The following is a 21,770-nucleotide window of genomic DNA, read 5'->3' as shown; positions in this document are numbered from 1 at the left end:
TCTCATATTCAATCCATCAGAAATTCTTGTCAGTTCCAACTCCGAAACTGTCTTGAATCCGCCAGCATCTCTCTGCGCCGTCACTGCCCTTGGTGGGGCCTCTGTAATCTCTGGCCTCCAGAAGAGCCTCCCTCTTCCCCTTGGGCCTCCTTTCCACCCATTCACCTCGCAGCTGTCAGGGCGGCTGCAGGAAGACATCTGTCAGACCACATCACTTCCTGCTGCACTGGAACGTGGACCTTGCTTCCCCAAAGGATTCTGAGCAGCCACAGAGCGCAATTCCTGCTGCGTCTGAGCTCCACCTCAAGTCACTCAAGCCACCTGGCTTTGCACATGGTCAGAAACTGCACCAGCGTCTCCTCTGCATGAAACACTCTCTCCCAGCTCTTTGCATGAGCTTCTCCTTTTGTCTCCTCATTTTTCAGACCTTGGCTTCCCTGACTACCTCCCCAGCCTGCCTGCACCCTCCTCCCTGGATACTCGCTGGCCTCACAGCCATTGTGCCTCCATAGACCTCACCACCACCTCTGAGATAACTACCTTATGATATGTCCCCTGTCAGGTCCTAGGCCTTGCCTGTCATGCTCCCTACACTATCCCTAGCACCTTCTGGGTACCCATGTCATGGTAGGGGCTCAGGAAATATCAGTTCCATCAGTGAAAGAAAGAGTAGACTGGGAATCTGGCTTGTGAGCAAAAGGCCATGCTGCCCCCCAGAAGTGCTCTGGGCAGGTGCTCCGCCCAGCCCCTGTCTGTCGCAGGGTGGTGCCCAGACACCATTTCCATTTAGGTGAAGCCCAGGAGGGTCAGGGGAGGGAGTATGAACCCCACTCACAATGGAGGCTCATCCTGGTTGACCCTTTCTCAAGGAATTTCCCCAAAGTAGGCTAAAGATAAAGAAATAAAGAGGTTATTTTTGAGGGAAAAATCTTCATAAATAAAGATGTCGACAAGACTGGGTCAGATTGAGTGGCTGGGGCTGGAGGCAGCTCCAAGCTACGTGAGGCCATGCCTCAGTGCCACAACCCAAGTGAGGGGCACAGCCAGGGGTTCCTAGGGGCCCACAGGCTCTGCCGGGGAGGTGGGAGGTACCCAGGGCTGGTGGCATTGGGAAGGCCAGCAGTGGGAGACACAGCAGCCCAAGTACAGAGCAAAGGCTGGCCCGGCTGCAGGATGCAGGGCTACAAGCAGCACCCTGGCTCCATGGGTAAGTCCTTCTCTTTCCAGAGACAACCTGGTGGGGCAGAGTCCAGGAGGAGGCTGGATTTCCTGCTGACCAAGGAGGGGGAGCTCAGGGCACTGCAGTTTTCGGCTGGTGAGGGCAGCTGGGTGTCACATGGGCTTTGGAGGGGGCTGTGACTCTAGCTAGAAAAGATGATTAATTTCCTCATAATCCTTAACGCTGGCGGTGGCATACATCTTTCAAGAGAGTGCCTGAGTTTGGGGCTCCAGGCCTTAGAGATGAATGTGGGGAAGGTAAACTTCATGGCGGGCAGGGACTGTCTCGTTTGTCCTCTTCAGGATCCCTAGCACCTAGCACAGGGCTTGACACACAGTAGGTATTAAATACACACTTTCTGGGGGACTGAATGAATGAAGGACACTGAGACGAGAAAGCAGGCACTGAAGGGCTCTGACTGCCAAGGGTTGCCATAGGCCCCTGAGTGGCAGGCCAGGAGGTCCTCTGTATCAGTGGTGCAGGCCAGGGGCTGAGCCTGGAGCCAAGAACTGGGGAGTGACCACCTGTCAGCAGAGCTTGTGCACCAAGGAGGAGAGAAGCTAGAAGGCTGCCCTTGGAGGCTGATTCAAGGGAGCCAGCCTGGAGTAGCAGCCAGAGAAGGGCTGAAGAGACAGATGGAGGGGCAGGTGGGAGCGGTCCTGGAAGAGAGATCGAACAAGGATGTTTAAGCGAGAGCTGGGGATGATGCCAAGTAAGAGAGCTTTCAATCTTGCGGAAGGAAAAACAGCTCTCAATCCACCGGCACCTTGAGCTTTCTCAGCACCCCCAGGGCACCGTCAGAGGAGCCGTTGGGCACGATGGCACAATTAGTCTTGGTACTGTTCATCTGAGAGTACCCACCAGGGATGAGTATGCTCTTCCTGAGGCCACGCCCTCTTTTTAATATGCAGAAGTCGGCCCAGGCTTTGGATTCCCTCCACCAGCCTGTGCTTTACGGCCTCGTGGATGATGAGCCTGGCAGGATGTGAACAGGTTGGACTCTCTCTTCTCTCAGCCATGACAATGAGATGGCCCAAACCAGCAATGCCCAGCACTAGGAACCTAGGGGAAGACTCCCTTATATGCAGTGAAGGGAGCCACCCAGACACAGAACATGGGGGAGGAAGCTGCCTGAGTCCTTGGAGCAGGTCTGGAGACAGGGAGATGGCTCACCTGGGACCCATCATCTTTGGGGCCATTCAGGGTCCCTCAGAGGTCCATGGACACACTGGCAGTGCCACCAACAAATGGATGGTGTTGGCCCCATCAGGCTCAGGCTTTGAGACACGGTCATGGCAAGGATCTCTTCCGGGGAGCCAGCCCTGTGAACCTGCTGGTTTCCTCAAACAGAGGGAGAGGGCAAAGAAACCACTCTCTTTGCTCAGAGTCAGTGTGCACACTGGGTCAGAGAGTCACACCAAGTCACAGGACCAAAACATATGTGAAAGATTTTATCATGAATAACGGTGGTAATAAACAATGAACACCAGAAGCACTTACCATGTGACAGCACCCAGCACAATGTGTAGAACACAGCAGGTGCTCCACAGACTCGTGCTGAGTAGGAGTCAGGCACCGTCTCAAGCTCTTTACGGGTGTTATTTCATTTGAGCCACCCCATGAGGCAGATGGAATCATCTCCATCTTACAGGAGAAACTGAGGCAAGAGAAGGGAAGCAACTGGCCCAAGGGCCCAGGACCGGGGGCAGCCAGAACTCTCATTCCACCCCAGCAGGTGGATGAACCTTTGACACTTACCTCCCCCTGAAACCCGTGGAGGCTAACCCCAGGGAATGGAGGCCTGAGTCTCTAGTGTTTGGTTGCCAGTCAACAGATGGGATGCAGATGCCCTGTCAAATGCTGGACATGTCTGGCTTCCTGGTCGGTGGACAGCTAGCTTCTGTGGCTGCATGTAGCTACTTCATGGAGCATTTGTTCCCAGAGCTCCTGTCACTATGGTAACCCTGAAGCCTTTCAGGCTGGTGCTGCGCATATGGTCTGTATCCATCTCATCTGGGGTGGGAACCTGTCACCATGGAGACAGCTCCCCTCACCTTAGCAGAGGGGAGCTTGACAGACAGAGGGCACGGGTGGAAGGGCTGGATGGAGCTGGCAGCAGGACCCACCTTGGCCAAGCTGGCAGTAAAAAGCACACACTCGAAGAGCTGCCCCATCCTCTGGAGGAACTCGTCCACGTGTGGCCGCTTCAGCACGTAAACCTGCAACGGCAGGGACAGCACACTGGTCAGTCATAGCTGTCCCTGGGGATGGCCTGGGGCCCAAATGCCCTGATAATGGAGAATTCCTAACAAGGTTCCTGCCTCTTTCCCCCAGGCCTGGTGCAGTCAGTACAAGGGCTGTGTGGTCAGACACTGTGCTTCAGACCAGATGCGCCTCAGACTGGGCTCTGGGTCTGAGTTCGGAGCAGATGCCCTTCCCAAGGGGGAAAGGGAGGCTGGCCATGGTCTGGAGGGTCTTGGGGACTTCCAGAACCAGCGGGCAGGAGGATTGGGCCTCATCTGTGTGAAATGACTCCTTCATTTTGCATATGCTCTGGGGTAGTCTTTGTGGTGGAGGTCAGAGCCTAGTTCACAGCCCAGCAGGTCTTGGATGGCTCTAGTTGTGCCTGCTCTCCCTAGAACACCTCCCTCTCCAGGAAGGCCTGCAGCAGAGGCGCAGGCCCAGCAAAGCCACAGGAAGGCTTGGGTAAATGTCTACCTGACACCACAACGTTAACTCTGTTTGGGTCTCTTACAGAAGCAGATACCTCAAGGGACGTGAAGCCAGGCTACTCCCAGGCCCAGTAACCAGCCATCAGAGGAGGGCAAAGAGCAGCCTTTCCTAGAGTGGCTGGGCTCTGCTTCTGACTGGGGAGCCTGAACCATGGAGCTAGGAGAGAGGCAGAGCTGGCGAGAGAAGATAGAGGAGGTGGGAGGAGGAAAGAACTAATTAAAACTTGAATAAATTCATTTGAAATCAGCTACTTCCTTAAAATAATTCAAACCTGTTAAAATTCAATTTGATTCATATTCACTGAGCCCCAGCTCTGAGCTCAGCCTGAAGCAGTTACAAAGATGAATGGAACGCAAGCCTTGCCCTTGAAGAGCTCACAGTCTAGAGCAGACATACAGAAAAATATATCAAAATAAATATGCATAATGAAAGCTGTAGTAGAAGGATAATTAAGGACCATTACCCCCCATCTCAAGGGGAAGGAATCACAAAAGGGGACATCTGACCTGGACCTTGAAGGATAAATAGGAGTTCACCAGGCTGATAAGGATGAGAAGTGAGCTTCTAGGCAGAGGAAAGAGTATGAATGTGAGACCTAGCCTGAAAACACTTGGGGTATTAGAGAATGGCCAGAGCTCTGCATGACCAGCCCTTCAGAGGCAGTGATAGAAGAGGAGGAGAAGAGGCTGAAGATGAAGTGTGAAAAGCAGGAGTATGTGTGGGACTGTGATCAGCAGATGAAGCAGGCTGTACACTCTACAGGAAGAGTAACAGAGGGGAATGGGGCTGTGCCCCATACAGAGGAATGTACACAGACACAGGGCTTGGAGGGAAACCTGTGCCTGATGGAAAGGATGGGCGAGCATGTGTGTGGGGCTGAGAGGGGAGTGAGGGGCCAGAGAAGCAAGATGTCCTGGGACAGGGGTGCCAAGAGGGTTCCGAGTTGCTGAGAGGCCTGGGTGGGGCCTGAAGGCAGGGCCTGAGGCCGTAGTAGCTCCAGGCTCCCCTTTGCTCATGTGACTGCTTGGTGCTGGCTGTGGGTGCAGCCTGCAGTCCTCAGTCTCCCTGGAATGCTGCTCAGAGAGGTGAGCTTTGCTACATGTGAAGGGCAAGAGACTGGTTTTGGAACTCTGGTGTTGGTGCGTCTGGCAGTGAGGAGGGTCCTGGGCCCGGAGGCTGGCATCCAGGCCCGCGTCCGCGTGCAAGTAACCAAGAATAGGCCCCTTGGGACCTGCACAGCCTATCCTGGGTTACTTGAACGAGGCCACGGCCTTCGCCAGGGCCTTGGTCCCGCTCTGGGCGCCTGTGGCTTCATTCCCTCAGGAGAGAGAGTTTGTGACCCCAGCTCTGGGGTATCTACCGCCAAGTGAATTACAGCACAGTCTGGAGAGCTGGGGAAACTGGCCGGCTCCTTGGAGAATGGGCTGGCCAGAGCAGATCGGGACACCAGGGCCATGCTCATAGTCATGAGGAATGAAGGGTTAATTTCTCTCCTAATTCCTACCATGCCAGTGGGCAGCCTCTCCTTTGTCTCATTTTGTAACATGAGTCAAGATAATAAATGCAGAAGTCTTAACTGCTTCTCAGATGCTGAGTTAATTCGGCTGATGCTTCTGCAAATGTTAAATGCCCAAGTGCCTGCCATTTTGGCTCCCTGATGACTTTTAAAAGCATGAAGTGTGGAGACACTAGGGAAAGTGCTGCCTTTCCCAGGGATGGGTTCCCAGCAGGACCTTCTGGCAGGGGAGGAGAAGAGCCCTGGGTCAGGGGCAGGAGACTGAAGCTCTCATGTTAATTCTTCCTATGGTATGACCTTGAACTAACTCTCTCTCCGGCTGAGCCTCAGTTTCCCCCTGTGAACAATGAGGTGGCTGGGCCAGCTGATTCCCAAGCTCTGACACCCTGCATTCAAGGGCAAAGATGTTACCGACATTATTAAGGAAAGACATCCTGCTTCAGCCCCAGGTTTAAGCACCAAGGGAGTGTTTTTCTCCTGAGATATAAACACACCAGGCCAGAGACTCTCCATTTAAGACCTTGGGATTGACAAGGAAGATGACCCTGTGATCTTGGAAGATGATCATCCCTGTGGAAAACCTACAGTGTTTTTCTACCATGTGTCCAGTATTTCATAAATGAAACTATTCCCGGAGGGGCTTCATGCAAAAAAAGGAAAATAAGGAAAAAAAAAAAATTAGAACAAAGATGCATGCCAACTGACTAAGGCACCTTTATTTAAAGCTGCCTGCTGATCCAAAAATGTCCCCCCTTCCTCCTTTCCCTTTTGGGTTGGGTTTTGCTAAATATCCACTGGCAACAACGATGCAGAAGAGACAAGATCAGTCTGGAGTGGCTGGTATTGGAAATGGACAACTTTCCCCCAGAATCTATTGCAAGTGGCTGACTAGTGACCTTTTCCTGTTGTCTGCGAGGAGGGTAGCCAAAAGCAATTATATGGAGAAATTAAGTCGACCATCAAGCACGGCCAGTGGGGGACAGGGAAACTTCTAAAAGTCTGCATCAAATCAAAGTAACATTTGAACTTGCAACCACATCCAATATTGACAAATAGATTATAATTTCTATTATAAATTCAGTGTAAAATTCATCTAAGTGAAAAAAAGAAGAAAATCATTGCATTTTAAAATAAAGTTTGCTTCCTTTTGATTTAGTCATAAAATGATTACTGAAATGGGAATTTAGAAATAAAGTTCATAGGAAATGTAATTCCTAAAAAATGCGAACTGAAACTCAGATTTAGCTTTGATTTCTTACCTGATGTATAGTTCCATCGATTTCAACGGGAACAATAAAATCAGCATTACTAATAGGCTAGAGAAAAAAGAAACTATAATTAGTATGTCTCAAAGAACAAAATAAAACTGGGCATTTTAGCACCAAAAAAGCTTGCCTGGACCAATGTTTTTATTACGGGAAAAGACAGTTCAGGAGGATGCTGAAGCAAGTATGCCTTGGTTCCTCAAAATAAACATAAGGAAGAAAGCACATTATTTTATGTTCTGAATACTGTTACATTTTCAGCATCTTGGTCCAAACTCTTAATCACCTGCTTGGCCCTAACGACAAAGTATGGCATACCTGGTTTGGGAGCAGGGCTCCTCAAACTCCCTATTTAGTCCTTCCAGGATAGCAGGAACCTCTGCTGGCCACCAGGGGGAGGAGGTGAGAGCGTGAAGGTCCCTGAAGACAGTGTTGTTTGCTGGGGGGGGAGGGGTATCATTTGCACTAGACTCACAAGTACAGGCTGCCCTGTGAGGCTCGGCAGGACATGGACCCAAAGCAAGGTCATAGATATGTGGGTTGAAGTCAGAGGCCAGTGACCACGACCTTGGGCAGGCTCTTTTCCCTCTGGACCTCAGTTTCTCCTATCTTCCACAGCTACAGCAATGGGTCTGATGAGTGCCCATGGCTCCATTCAGCCCTAGGCATCAATGACTTTAGGCCTTGACTGGTACAGTCTCCTGCCCTGGGGGGTAGGGAGAGCCAGCCCACCCTAGACTGCTCAGCTCTAGGTAATATAATACCTAGCACTTTTGCATATTTAAAGTAACTCTGACAATATATACTACCTAGCATTTGCACAAACTTTGGCATATTTAAAACAACTCATTGATAATATGAATTTGAATGACACAAAATTTGAATATGATTTTTTTGGTAATCTCTGTTCTCAGTGATGGACTCATAGACAGTTCTAAATGGAATTCCACAAATTAGGTAGAAATGAACAGGCCCAAGAGAACCACCACACCACAAACCCTTGGGACAAGCAGGAGAAGGACAGAGGGAGGAAGAACATGTGTGTGGTGGCCACTGGGCAGGGATACGGGATACAGGGTCTCTGGTCAGAATCCAAACTAGTGCCTTCCTTTAGGCCCAGCACTATACACACATGTTGTTCACTGATATGTAAACTGTAAAGCGTGGAAAATACGAGATCACAGAACATTACTCAGCACTCAGTAGAGAATGTGAGGCTTAAGATCATAGCATCTTCACTGATAGCTGGAAGGCTGAGTTTGGTATTTTATAATTTCACGACTAAAATACAGAATCGAGCTAGACAACAAAAGACTGAAGGAAGAAACTCTCACAAGGCATGAGACTATGGAGTCATGTTTCACAGAGTATATAATAAGAGGAAAACAGCTCCCAGCTCAGAGCAAGGACCTGCCCTCCATCCTGCACTGGGGTAAATAAGGCTGGGCCAAAGCCAGGGCTGTAAACTTGGGTCCAGAGGCTTGGGTGTTATACAGCTGTATGGTGTCAAGGAGAGCAGTTCACATCCTTCAGATTCTCAAAGAGCTGTGAAATACCCAGAACATTAAAAACCATATAATAAAGAATATTCTGCTTGCAAATGACAGCAGGCCAGGGAGGGAAGCAATGAAGAGATGCTGTTCGCATCAGCCTACTGCATCAGTGTCCTCTGAGCAGGCCCTGGAGACAGCAGGGGCTGCTAAGACCCTGCCTCTGGAGCCAGAAACCCTCTGTAATCTCGGGCTGTGTGACCAGCAATGCCCACACTCCCAGAGCTGCCTGGAAGGAAGCTGCCTATGCTGCAATGGCAGCTGACCCCTGCTCTAAAGGGCTTTCCTCCTGAGGGACTTGAAAAAGTCCTGAGCATCCTGCTCACAGGGGAGAAAAGGCTTCCCATGCTGTTCAGAGTTGAGCTGGGATAGAAAGTCACTGCAGCTCCAGGACAAGCCCTGGAAGGGTTGTGGGGGTGGGGGTGGGGCTGGACAATGATGGACAATGTCCCTATTGCCCCCATGGCCAGCCAGGCCCTGTCTTGCTGCCAGGGCTGAGTATAGCGCTGCCTCCATTCGCCAGAGGACTCTAGGACAACCACCTGGCCTTGTTCCATCATGGAGGATTCTGCCTAGAGAGAAGCAGGCCCAAGGAGGGATGTTTCTGAAAGAATTTGATGGCTCTTCTGCTTCCCAGACAGCTGTCAAGGAATGACTGGCTGGTGTGACATACACTCCATCTTAGATGGTGTCTTTCATGTCTCTCGGCAAAGAAAGGGGGGGTTACGGGCTGGGGGCAAAAAGAGAAATGTGGTTTAATTGGCTAGTGACAGTAGAACAGTTCATTGCCAGAAATACCCTAATGAAAATAGGATCAGGACCCTAAACACCCACTTCTTTTCCCCAACACACCAATCCCCTATTTCCAAACCTTTTCATCACCTCCTTCTTCTAAGCAATTTCAGAAAATGGAAAAAGGATGATCTCATTTCTTAGTACTGTCGGGACAGCTGTTTCTGCACGGAGGCTCTTGGGGAATCTGGAGTCTTTGCTGCTCCTCTGGTGGGAGATGGACAGAGAGCAAGGGAGGTCGTGCAAACGGACACTCTCTTAGCTATGAGGCTCGTGAGAAGTCCCAGCATCTTCTTGCCACGACAATGGTCAAAATCAATGGCTAAATCTGTTCAGATGCCATAACTCTGGACATCTTCAGAGTTGGACATCTTCCAAAACTTGGTCTGGGAAAATGTCCAGGAAAGTAGGTTGCTTGACACTTTTCAACAGTGCCTCCCTTTGCCCCTCCCAATAAAACATACAGCCCATACAGCACTCTGGATACCCTGACAAACACACAGCAGTGTCCTAAAGTACTGATGGCCTTGTGGCACCTGAAAAGTAATTCTGCAGGGGGTAGAGTGTTGGAAAACTCAAATCTCATAAGTAAGAATGAGGTCTCCAGGATATTGGCAGCCCAGTGGTTTTTTTTTTTTTCCCTGCCAAACTATGTTAATATTCAACTGCTTGAGTTAATGTTCACCTGAGTTAATAAGCAACTATTACTGGGATTTCTTGATGAACAGTGAGGTTATATGCCAATGACCACATGCTTTCAGCCTCTCTATTTTTCCTTTTCCAATACAACTGTGACCAAATCACAAAGATCATTAATTGTTGATGCTGATTTACCTTAAATGAACTGTGCACCAATGTTTCATCTAAATCAATGACCACACACTTCTTCCCATAGTCAAGCACCGTCACCTCTGGAAGGAGGTATTTAGCTGGTGGCTAAAAGGGGAAAAAAATATCATTACCTTTATATAAAAGATAAACCAATTCCCTTATCATTGTATTACACTAAGTCAATGAATCCTCCTTTTGAAACCAAACGTTTAAGTGCCTGGTCAAGCACATCATTGAATTTTATTAAAAACAGTAAGAACAAGCACATTATTGAATTTTATTAAAAACAGTAAGAACAAGTCTGCAGTTGCAGTTTACCAAACAAATACTGTGTCACTATCTGAATGGTTATTATGAGGGCCTGGGCTTTGAAGCCAGACAAACTTGGGTTTGAGTATGAGCTCTATTTGCTTCTCGGCTGTAAGTTGAGATAATAACACCTACCACGAAAGGCTGTTATCAACTATAATTGCAGCAAAATGCCCAGCAGCATCCTGCCTGGCACATGTACAGTGGCTTTAGTTATTATTAAAATGGACTACATGAAAATAAATGCTTAATTATAACAGTTACTCTAGCCATGCAGGCCCATATTCTGAGGTCCTACTTCATCTGAAATTCACTGTGGTATATAAGTATATTTTAAAGCAACCTAAATGTCCATCGACAGAGGAGCAGATAAAGAAGAGGTGGTGCATATACATGATGGAACATTACTCAGCCATAAAAAGGAATGAAATAATGGCATTTGCAGCAACATGGATGGACCAAGAAATTATGCTAAGAGAAGTTAGTCAGACAGTGAGACACAAACGTCATATGCTATTACTTGTATGTGGAATCTAAAAAAAGGATACGATGATCTTTGCAGAACAGATACTGACTCACAGACTTTGAAAAACTTATGGTTACCTAAGGAGACAGTTTGGTGGGGGGGAGGGATGGGGTAGGGGTTTGGGACAGAAATGCTATAAAACTGGGTTGTGATGATCATTGTACAACTATAAATATAATAAAATTCACTGAATTTAAACCCAAAAAAGTATATTTTGGAGCTACACTGGCCCACAGCTTTTTTTCTTTTTTTTTTAATGACTGAAATCTCCAAAAAACTTTAAGAGAAACTATAGAACCACCAGGAAAATGCAATACGAACTGCCCCTCGATAATAGAAAACAGAAATAAAACTGGTCCGTGAACCCTGCGTTGTGCCTGCCCCACTGTGCTATATAATATTGAGTGAATATGGCATTTTCATGCCTTGGAGGGATAAAATGTCCCTGTCTCTGGAAGTTACATTTTAATCCACTTGCTGTGTGTTAACCAAAAATCCATTTACATGTCCTTGTAGTAGCTTCGAATCTTACGAAGAAGAGGTCATAAAGAGTTAATAAAATGCCAGGTATCTCCAAGCCAATCTTGATCTTGACACTCAATCTTGATGTAGAGTATTTATTTCTTGGGCCATGCTTCCTTCTAGAAATGATGTGCAGTATTTCAGTTTATTTTGTGGCATATTCAGTATCCAATGTTAACGAGTTATTTTTTGTCCTGGAGGAAGGTCAAGCTCTGTTCCATTTTTAACGCAGAGCAAAACACAAGAAAATATCTGTCCCTAGCCACTGAAGAATGGAGAATTTCGCTTATCCAATAAAACAAGAAAAAAAGAAATCAAGAGGTATTTTCTTTAAATGGCTATTTCTTTTCCTTTTTTTTTGGTCTCAGTTGAACATCAGTCAAGGAATTAGAGTTAGTTTTGGACTTTAGCTGGTTCAATAGTGAATGCAATGTAGACGGTCAACAGGTTAGGTAAATCTGCAAGTGCAATGATGTCTTGGCTGAAGGGATTGTCTAGGGCTGAGCAGGATGAGGCCACGTGTGGGGACAGGAACATTTCTAATGCCAGGTGGGCTCTTTCTACTGAATGTGGGTGTTTCATCCTCTCTAACACCACCCTGATGGCCTATCAATAACCAAGGCTCTAGTTCATGTTTACCAAGCAGCATCCCTGACCAGGTGGCACTGGGAAAAGACATGCCTTAGATTTGGGGCATGGGATCCAAGGTCCTGGAAAGGACTCTGTCCTTCATTACACATCAGTAAGCAAGCAGGTTTTATTTAAAAAAAATTAAATTTGCAAGTAGTTGTTCTTTATCAAAAAAAGGTTTAAAAAGGCAGGGTGCCCTGAGCCCAACAAATGAACATAATAGAGAAGACTGGGGTTATTTCTATTGTGTGGGCCATAGCAGAAAGCACTTGTGCGACTAGAATAAAATTTGTCTTTTTTTGTTGTTGTTGTTGTTGTTTGTTTTTTTGGCTGTGCCTGCAGCATGTGGAAGTTCCCAGGCCAGGGATCGACTCCACGCCACAGCAGTGACCTGAACCGCTGCAGTGACAATGCTAGATCCTTAACCCACTGAGCCAGCAGAGAGCTCCTGTTTTCATTTCTTCTTATACAATTATGTAATAAACATACTCTCACCGTAAAGGACACATACCTAAAACACAAGTATTTCCTCTTCCACGTCCCCTTTCTCCTTTCCCCAGATGCCTTTCTTTTTAGCTTGATGTGTAATGGGTTAGATTTTTCTCTATGCCTTTATATGCTAAAACAACATTTTAACTTTGTGTAATTGTTAGCCTGAAAAATAAGGATCTAGAACTTCTATTCCCAGCATATCGGAAAACATCAAAGATCTGCCAAAAGTGGCTCAGTTTTTTTCCAAACCTGAGAATAAAAGTGACTTTCTTCGCATATTTAACCCACACTTTACAAGCATTCTCTGCGTTAACAGTAAGGAAAAAGCCTCACTGCATTATTCTAAGGGAGAAAAGAACAAGCAGCGTGAGAGGCAAAGTAAGCAAGCTATTGATTTAGCATTTGTGCTGCAGAGAACAAGGCCAGGCTGGGGCAATGCGCTAGGAGGGTTCCATTAATCCTTCCCCCATTTCCTAAATGCACACAGCTTCTCTGACTGAGAGCCTGGCTCTTAACAATGCAAATTCTTCAGACCCATGGTAAGAATTCTTCTGGACAGCTGTGTCCTGGAAACACATAAGGACACTGGATAATTGCACTAGTGTTTTGTTACTTCAATTGATCTGTTCAGGTGATGCTTGAATCATTAACTAAAAACATGTCCTGAGGCAAAATTTCTCTCAGGCCATTGTAAAGTTGAAGAACAAGAATAACATTAGTTAACTAAAAGAGCCTTTTCTAAACAGAAAGACTTGCTTCAAAGCACAGGTGGGCACTGCCAGGGAGGTAGGAGTGGGTGTAAGAAATCCTGGGGCGGGGATGAGGGGAGGTTTGGGGAGGACGTTCATTCTAGTGCTCCTCCTGAGACTGGATGTGAAATTTCCTATCCTTGGTGGCCAGCCCTGGCAGCCAGGAATAGTTAACCTAAGGTACCCACCTCATAACACACCCTCACAAACCTTATGAACAAAGTGCCTCTTCTTGCTACATTGGATGGCTGTCTGTGCACTGACTTCTCAGGCTCTGAGTCTGCACCCTGTGTCCCCGGAGCCTCAGGGCTCTGGGCAGAGCTCTCAGGGCTGCTATGGGAGGAGCACATGCAACAGCTCTAACTAGGAGCTGTCCTGCTTATACACTCTCCAGAAGGTTTGGTGGAAAAAAGTATACTACTGCTTATTAAAAGACCTAGGCCAACAGCACAGAAACATAACTGGTAGAAAGCATATTTTTCCTCTCCCCTTTCAGCATTTTTGGGCTCAGCTGCACTGTCAGCCATGCACTGTGAGCATGAGAGTGGTGTGTAACTCGAGCAAAAGGGTGTAAAAAGTAGATACAGGTCTCACTGGAGCCAAAGTATCCGAGTGAGCATTTTCAGCATCACCACTGAACTTCGTGGTTTCTGAGCCTATTCCTCTGGACTTTTCATTACCCTTCAATATCCTTCAATACCTGACCTTTACTGGAGAAGCCAGCTGCTAACCAGATATATTAAGGGGCCCAAACTGCAATTTGAAGCTAGGAGTACCAAGTAGAAGGTTTAAGATCAAGTCCAGATAAAGAAGGCATTTCCAACAGGTGTACAAAAGATGGGTTACTCAGTAAATGATGCTGAGACAGCTGACTTGCCACCTGGAAAAGGAAATAAAGCTGGATTGCTACTTCATGCCCTCCAATAACAAGATCCAGAGGGATCAAAGATTTAAGTGTAATGATGAAACCACTAAAATATCAGGAGAAAATGTAGGTCATAGTCATAGAATGAGGAGATCTTTCTAAGAATGACATAAAGTTCAGGAGTCAAAAAAGATAAGATAATTTCCCTACATAAATTACACTTCTTTGTGGCCAAAAGGATTATAAACAAGGCCAAAAAGTATACCAAAAATTTGGGGGAAAGTGCTAATTGCCCCAGAGTTTAGACAAGAAAAAGTATAAACTCTAGAAGAAATGAACAGGGAAGAAGAAATACATATATGGACAATAAACTTGTGAAAATATGTTCATACTCATTCATGAAGAAACGCAAATAAATCGATACCGTTCTTTACTTTCAGATTAGTAAAGATTAAAATACTTGATAATTACCATTTTTGATAAGGGAATGGACAATCCCATATACCTTTGGTGGGATGTAAATCAGGCTTTGGAGGATAATTTGGCTTTTATCTACCAAAAATGCAAAACATGTCCTTTGATGTAGCATCTCTACAACTAGGAACTGATCACCCAGATATTATTGCTCAGGTGAGAAACATATACGCACAAGAATACCTGCAATAGCACAAAAGTGGAAATAAGGTAAACGCCATCAAATACATGTAAAACAATGCGGTAGATCGTTAGGTACTAATATTTGGAAAGATGTTCAAGATAGCTTGCTAAAAGTGAAAAACAACTTGCAAAATTCTCATTTGTTTAAATATGCCTGTGTTGATTTAGAAAATTTCTGGAAGGATACATAGCAAATATTAAAAGATTTACTCTAGGGAGTGGGACCAAGTCAGGGAATTTTTTTTCCCTGTTTTAATCTTTCAGTATTTTTTACAATCATGAGTTTGAATAATGAAAAATATGAATAATGAACTGAATAATGAAAAAATAAGCTTAGTAAAAAGATCAAAAGACCAAGCCTACACATACAAACAGCAGCATGGAAATTTAAAAAGGGGGATTCCTGAAGGGAGCAGCAGAGATAGGGACCCTAGCTGGATCTCCTCTGGCCACTCACAGCCTCAGGGGCACCTTTCATCTTCAGGGCCTAGGAAAATCTTTTAAGGGGTGTCATACCTGGTTTACAGGCTCAGCACAAGCCTGGATTTCTGCTCCTATGTGGCAGTACTCCAAGCTCTCAGGGGCTCCCAACACTAACCACGTTACTATGTGGTCCCAAAAGTGCAGGGCTTATGTTTATAGGATCTGAGGCCTCAACAGATGGGTGCAAATTTTGCAGGGAACCCCAAGGCTTGAATCCTTGGGCAGAGCTAGCCTCCAGATGGACTTGGGCTCAGGGCTGCACGCTAAGCAGTTAGTGGGGATCAGACAGTGCCCATCCAGAGAACTGGTTTTTGGGAGGTGATAATTCAAAGATGCAAACTACTTTAGCTAGGCTTTGTTTTCCTGCAAGACATTTCAGATTCATCAGCTCTTACCCAATGTCTAACAGGTAGGAGGAGTTAGCAATTTAAAGACCTAACACTGGGCTAAATTATACAAGGTATCTTTTTCCTCTGGGCTATTTAATCCCAGGATTCTAGGAAGAGATTTGTGGGAAAAGGGTCATTTTTCTGTTTTGACCCTGCCAAATGCTCTGATACAGCACTTAACTTTATAATAGCTATGAATTAATTCTGAGAAAAAACAGGGCTATCAGAGTATCAGAGATAGGGAGAGAGATGCCAACTGCTGTCACCTGTTGAATGCAGGCCCCTTTGCAGGAAAAATATACAAACTACTCTGTATAAAGATTAAAGAGAGATCTCTGCTACCAATCCCATTGGGTATCCTATTCAAACACTGGATAAAAGTCATGCCGACTGATCCATCTTTTTGATCAAAGTCAGTTCCCAACAAAGCCCAACCCCCGGGCATGCTGGCAAAGTCAGAATTACTCCACAAACCCTTGCACCTTGTTAATCAATGGAAGTTAAAGTTGTGAAAAAAATGCAATTATCAAAAACCCTTTGGGCAATTTATAAGTGACACGTGCCTTACCAAATTTGGAGTCAAACTGTACTCAGGAAATCCATCATTTCTTTCAATGTAAGATTGTCATGTCTCTTGGATGTCCCCAGGAATTATGTGAAATCTGAACCAGAGAATCTCTATGGATTAAAACATCAATTCATGGACACCTTAAAAAACCTAAATCCTTCTCTAAGGACACAGGACTATTTGAGAGATCTTGTTTGATGTCGACATCTCAACTACACATTTCTTTGGGGAGTTGGTCTCTGTTCTGCTCCTTGCTGACTGGCCTAAGGCTTCATGGCTCTGCTGGCAGAGCAGAAGGAAGATAAGGAGTGGCAGGACAGCATCTGTCTGAGAGGTGGCCGGTCCAGGCCTGTGCTAGGGTCAAACACTGGTGCAAGACTGAAAACAGAAGTTGGTGGCCCAAGGGGGCGCCTGGTTTGGGGCAGAGCAGCAGTATGGCCAGCTGGCAGGAGCTGGGACAGGGGGTGGCATGGGGGGGGGAGGTCCTGCAAATTCAAGGAGTTGGACTGGGATGATTTTTCTGATCTCAGAGCCATGGCCAAGCGACACTGTTGAACAGTCAAAAACTGTCTGTTCCCCTCGAAGGACGGCCTCATGAACCCAGTGCACTGTTGCAAAGAACCCTGATGAGGCAAAAGTACTTTCTCCTAGTCTACGGAGTGGGGCACTGCTGCCTTAGCTTACTTATTCAGCGCCCGGGCGGCCTTTTGCAGAGAGAAAGGTGAGAATCTGGTTAATAGATGCTAGTTCCAATGCTGTTCCTGAGAAAAGAAATTTGTACAGAACTTCCTGCTCACAGTTTAAAATGTGGCTTCACCTTTTTTTTTTTTTTTTTTTTTTCTTTTCTTTTCATGGTCACACCTGCAGCATATGGAACTTCCCAGGTCAGGAACTGAATCTGAGCCTCAGCTGCAACCTGTGTCACAGATGTGGCAACACCAGCCCCTTAACCCACTATGCCAGGCCGGGGATTGAACCTGCACCTCTACAGCAGCCCAAGCCACTGCAGTTGCATTCTTAACCCACTGTGCCATGGTGGGTTTTTTTTTTTTTTTAAACACAACAGAGCTGTTTATACCACATGATTAAAACTCAATATAAGCAAGAACATTAAAAAAATCTTTTATAGTAGTATGCCCAAAGCTACAAGACGCTGTGAAGGTTTAAATAAAAATTTGATAAATATACATACACTTGGTATGGGAATGATCTGCCTCTGGTCACCCTGAGGAAAAAGAAAAAAAAGTCATTGTCAGGTTTAAAGAGACATAGATCACATTCTCAAAAGAAACTTCAAAGCACTCTCAAGTACAGCAGGCACATGACTGCTCACTTTGTACCCGGCGGTATTTAATGAACAGGAGGAACCCAAAGGTTTTCCACCGTTAGGGCCCTGGATTCTACGCTGCCTTCCAGACAGCCTCTCCCCTGACAAACCAGGCCAGGTCCCTGAGGCTCATAAATCATCTTGTTTATTTAAATAGTGCCTCATTTACTCCCAGGAATTTAATCCTTAATTGAAAAGTTAAAAAAAAATAAAAAACCCAAAACCGAGCAACCCATATTTTACTTGATCCATGAATCTCTCTAATAACTGGCTTGTTTCTTCTTTTAAGTAAGTTTTTCCCTAAAAGACTAAAGGCTTAAGTCACTGCAATATGCAGGGAAAAGAAGACAGTTCCATCAGACGATGAGGAACCCAGTGGCCACCTGGGGTTAGTCCTCTTTGAGGGGAAGACTGGGCAGAGGGTACAGGCAAGGTGCAAGGTTTCCTCCAAGGCCACAGGCATGGAATGGATTTCCCATTAAGGGGAAGAGAACCTATCTGTACAGAGTGTTCAGAAAATTCAGGCTCTGAGGAAGGGCTTCAACCATTACTTAACCCTGGAATGTCAGCCATTCCAAATCTGGTTGTTGGAAACACATCATTTTAGCAGCATTAAGAAAAGCTAATAAAAGAACATACGTGTCTCCACTGAGAATTCCCAGGGTCTATGTCTCCTTTTCTTCTTCAGATGGTGAGATGGGAGGTAATGAACCACAGTGTCATGGTCCCTGATGAGATGCAGTGTTCCACGTTCTCTCACATTGAAGGATTTATCAAAGTGTACCCATTTTTATTGAGGAGTCACTAGTGACTGGGGTCTCATGGGAAGGCACCATTCCTGACTGTCAACAGTGGCAGGTGGCTGACACCTTTCTAAGCTCTGCTCTACTCAAAGAACCATTTAGCAACTTCCTGACAATCTCCAGCCCCTCGTCATCACCCCTGCAGTATGACAGCAACTGGAATCTGCTTCCACATCCACTGAGCTTGAGTTTTATGTTCCAGGTGTCCTGACCAGGTGAGCACAAAGGGCAGAGTCACCCCACTTTGACATGGCTCGTTCTATGGGGTCTGGTTTCATACATGGAATAGTCACAGATTATGCAAATGATGCACTACTCAGAGTTAACTTAATTCTTTAAAAAGCCACTTAGATAAATGTTAATTGAAGGAAGTTTTCATGAATGAATACTTGGTCCAGGAAGCTCTCATCTCTGCCAGAGGAGCTGCCTCTAAAGGCCTTTATTCTCTGGTAGATGCAACTAAGGGTTCCAGGAAATCTTCCAGGGGTACAAAACCATCTTCTCATTTCATTTAAGCAGGTATTAGTTAAAAATAACTTTTACTATGACAGCAGTGATTCTTCTCTTTTTTTATCCTCTATAGGCCTAAGGTAAAAACTATGTTCCCTTTATTCACAGTGATTCTCTACATCAATGATTTTTTTATTATTATTATTTTATTTTTATTACTCAAATGAATTTATCACATCTGTAGTTGTATAATGATCATAACAATCTGATTTCAGATTTTTTTTTTTTTTTTTAATGGCTGCACCTGCAGCATGTGTAAGTTCCCAGACCGGGGACTGAATCAGTGCCACAGCAGTGACCCAAGCCACTGAAGTGACAATGCCAGATCCTTAACCCTCTGAACCAACAAGAAACTCCCCTACAGCAATGATTTTTAAATTTGGGCAGGGAGAGTTTGAGGCAAGTACACTGAGGGGGAGATATCTGAATGGGGCTATGATAAAGTTTAGAGTGGAATCTCGTCATACAAATTCCACTGATATATTTTGCTACACCAATATAGCGTAATGTTTAATGTCTCTTAAGGCAAGTTATTTCTTATTACATTTTCCTAAAAATTTCTCAGATATTCTTAGACATTTTTTCTTCTATATAAAACTTAAGTCTTCCTATCCAGAAGCACAGTACATTTCTCACTAATAAGCACTCAAAACTTTTTAATGATTCTCATTTTTTGGTAGTATTTTGGGTTTTCTATGTAAATAATCACACCATCTACAAATAAAACTGGCTTTGTATCTTTTCCACACGTAGACCAATTCTTTCATTTTCTTGTCTTATCACATTAGCCTGTACTGCCAATGGTTCTCCTGTTGTTTGCTATTTATTTCTAGAAGATAGCTTTTGATCATGTTAAATGGTTTTCTTCTATGTATCTGACTGTACTGTTGATTGGCATTTAAAGGTATATGGCTATTATACACTTCATTCATTAGATCTTTTATCAGAAAATGTCACTCTTTCTCTTTTTTAATGCTTTTAAGTTTTTGAATTTGGTTTTGTCTGATATTAATATTGATTCTTTTGCCTTTTCTTTATTTGATCTGCTTCGTACATTTTGCCCATCTCTTTATTTTCTAACTTTTTTTTTTGGTTTCACTGTATATTAGATGCTGGATCAGAAACTATTAGCCAGCTACCCTAACAGTTTTCTTTCTGGGCACATGGTAGGATTACACTTATCCATGTTTCTTGAAGTTAGATGTAATTACGTGAACTACTCTGGACAATAAAATGTAAGTTGAAACAAATCTTGTTACTTCTGAGCGAAAATTTTAACAGCCAGTGTTCACCAAATTCCTTTTTTTCCTGATGTGAACAATCGTGGAAGCAAAATATGGGCCTTCCTTAGTCTGGTCCATGAACGAGGAGGATAAGACAGAGTTATATAATATAATAACACTAGCTATTAGTCACATGCAACTACTTAGCACATGAAATATGGCTAGTCCATATTAAAATGTGTAAAACACAGATTTTGAAGAATTAGTAAGATAAAAAAATGTGCATTTTATCTCAGTGATCATATTTTCTATTGATTACACACTGAAATAATATTCTAGATATATTGGATTAAATAAAATCTAATATTTAAAAAAATTTTATGGCTGCACACCCACTGCATATGGAAGTTTCCGGGCCAGAAATTGAACATGTGCTGTCACAGAGACAACGCGAGATCCTTAACCTGTTGTGCCACAGCAGGAACTTCAAATAATAATGTATATACACAAAGGAATACTACTCAGCCATAAAAAAGAATGACATAATGCCATTTGCAGCAACATGGATGGAACTAGAGACTCTCATACTGAGTGAAATGAGCCAGAAAGACAAAGACAAATACCATATGATATCACTTATAACTGGAATCTAATATCCAGCACAAATGAACATCTCCTCAGAAAAGAAAATCATGGACTTGGAGAAGAGACTTGTGGCTGCCTGATGGGAGGGGGAGGGAGTGGGAGGGATCGGGAGCTTGGGCTTATCAGACACAACTTAGAATAGATTTACAAGGAGATCCTGCTGAATAGCATTGAGAACTTTGTCTAGATACTCATGTTGCAACAGAAGAAAGGCTGGGGGAAAAATGTAATTGTAATGTATACATGTAAGGATAACCTGACCCCCTTGCTGTACAGTGGGAAAATAAAAAAAAAATTAAAAAAATACATTATTAAATCCATTTTATCTTTCCAAAAAGATTTAAAAGATGAGGCTACTAGAAAAACTTATATAACACATGTGGCTCACACTATATTTCTTTTTTCTTTTTTCTATTCTAAGTTGTGTCTGATAAGCCCAAGTTCCCGATCCCTCCCACTCCCTCCCCCTCCCATCAGGCAGCCACAAGTCTCTTCCATGGCTCACACTATATTTCTATTGGACACTGTTACAGAACAGATGGCCCAACAAAACCATGATAAACTTGTAATATGAGAGGAAAACAAATTTTTATTGTTTCAAGCCTTGGGGGATTTGAGGCTGTTACTGAGCATGACTGAACTCACACTGACTCTACATCTACTCAGTAGTCATTCTTTTCTCCTTTGTGAAAAGAACTCTGATATTGTTGGGAGCAGGAACCAGGTTTAGATCTGGCCAATAAGACATCAGGTTTTGATGGTTTCCTATGAAAGTATTTACTTTCCATAAAAGGGACGGATATGGTGAGTGCTACTCCTCCCTCTCGTCTTCCCTTAAATGTGGAGATGATGTCTGAAGCTTGTGATTTGAGAGTATATACAACAAGCATGAGAATGAAAGCAAACATGCCCAGGACAGTGGGCCAGAAAGATCAAAAGACTGAAGAACAGAAAGAATCTGGGTGCCTGATGGCATCACCGGGCATCTAAACTCACCCCAGCAACTGCCAGACTTAGGCTTTTTATGTAAGATAAATAATCTCCTATTTGTCTAAGTCATTATTTGTCAGTTTTCTTTTACTTGCTGCCAAAATCATTTCTATCTGATATAGGTATATTCTTGGCAATAGCATCCAGCTGAATTTGCCAAGCCAATTTGATAAAGT

General features: G+C 44.6%; 1 protein-coding gene across 1 annotated transcript in view; it reads right to left on the bottom strand.

The window, feature by feature from the left end:
• CTDSPL (CTD small phosphatase like) overlaps window positions 1–21,770 on the bottom strand; it is a 121,163-nt gene that overhangs the window by 8,984 nt on the left and 90,409 nt on the right. The window contains 4 exon segments of the mRNA XM_047770189.1: window positions 3,346–3,438; window positions 6,728–6,784; window positions 9,910–10,011; window positions 17,289–17,321. Of these exon segments, the coding sequence (XP_047626145.1) occupies window positions 3,346–3,438; window positions 6,728–6,784; window positions 9,910–10,011; window positions 17,289–17,321 (285 nt within the window).

Source organism: Phacochoerus africanus, chromosome 1, assembly GCF_016906955.1.
Source record: "Phacochoerus africanus isolate WHEZ1 chromosome 1, ROS_Pafr_v1, whole genome shotgun sequence".
Taxonomy (NCBI): Eukaryota; Metazoa; Chordata; class Mammalia; order Artiodactyla; family Suidae; genus Phacochoerus; species Phacochoerus africanus.
The sequence above is the reverse complement of the archived record's forward strand: the minus strand, read 5'-3'. Positions and strand labels throughout refer to the sequence as shown.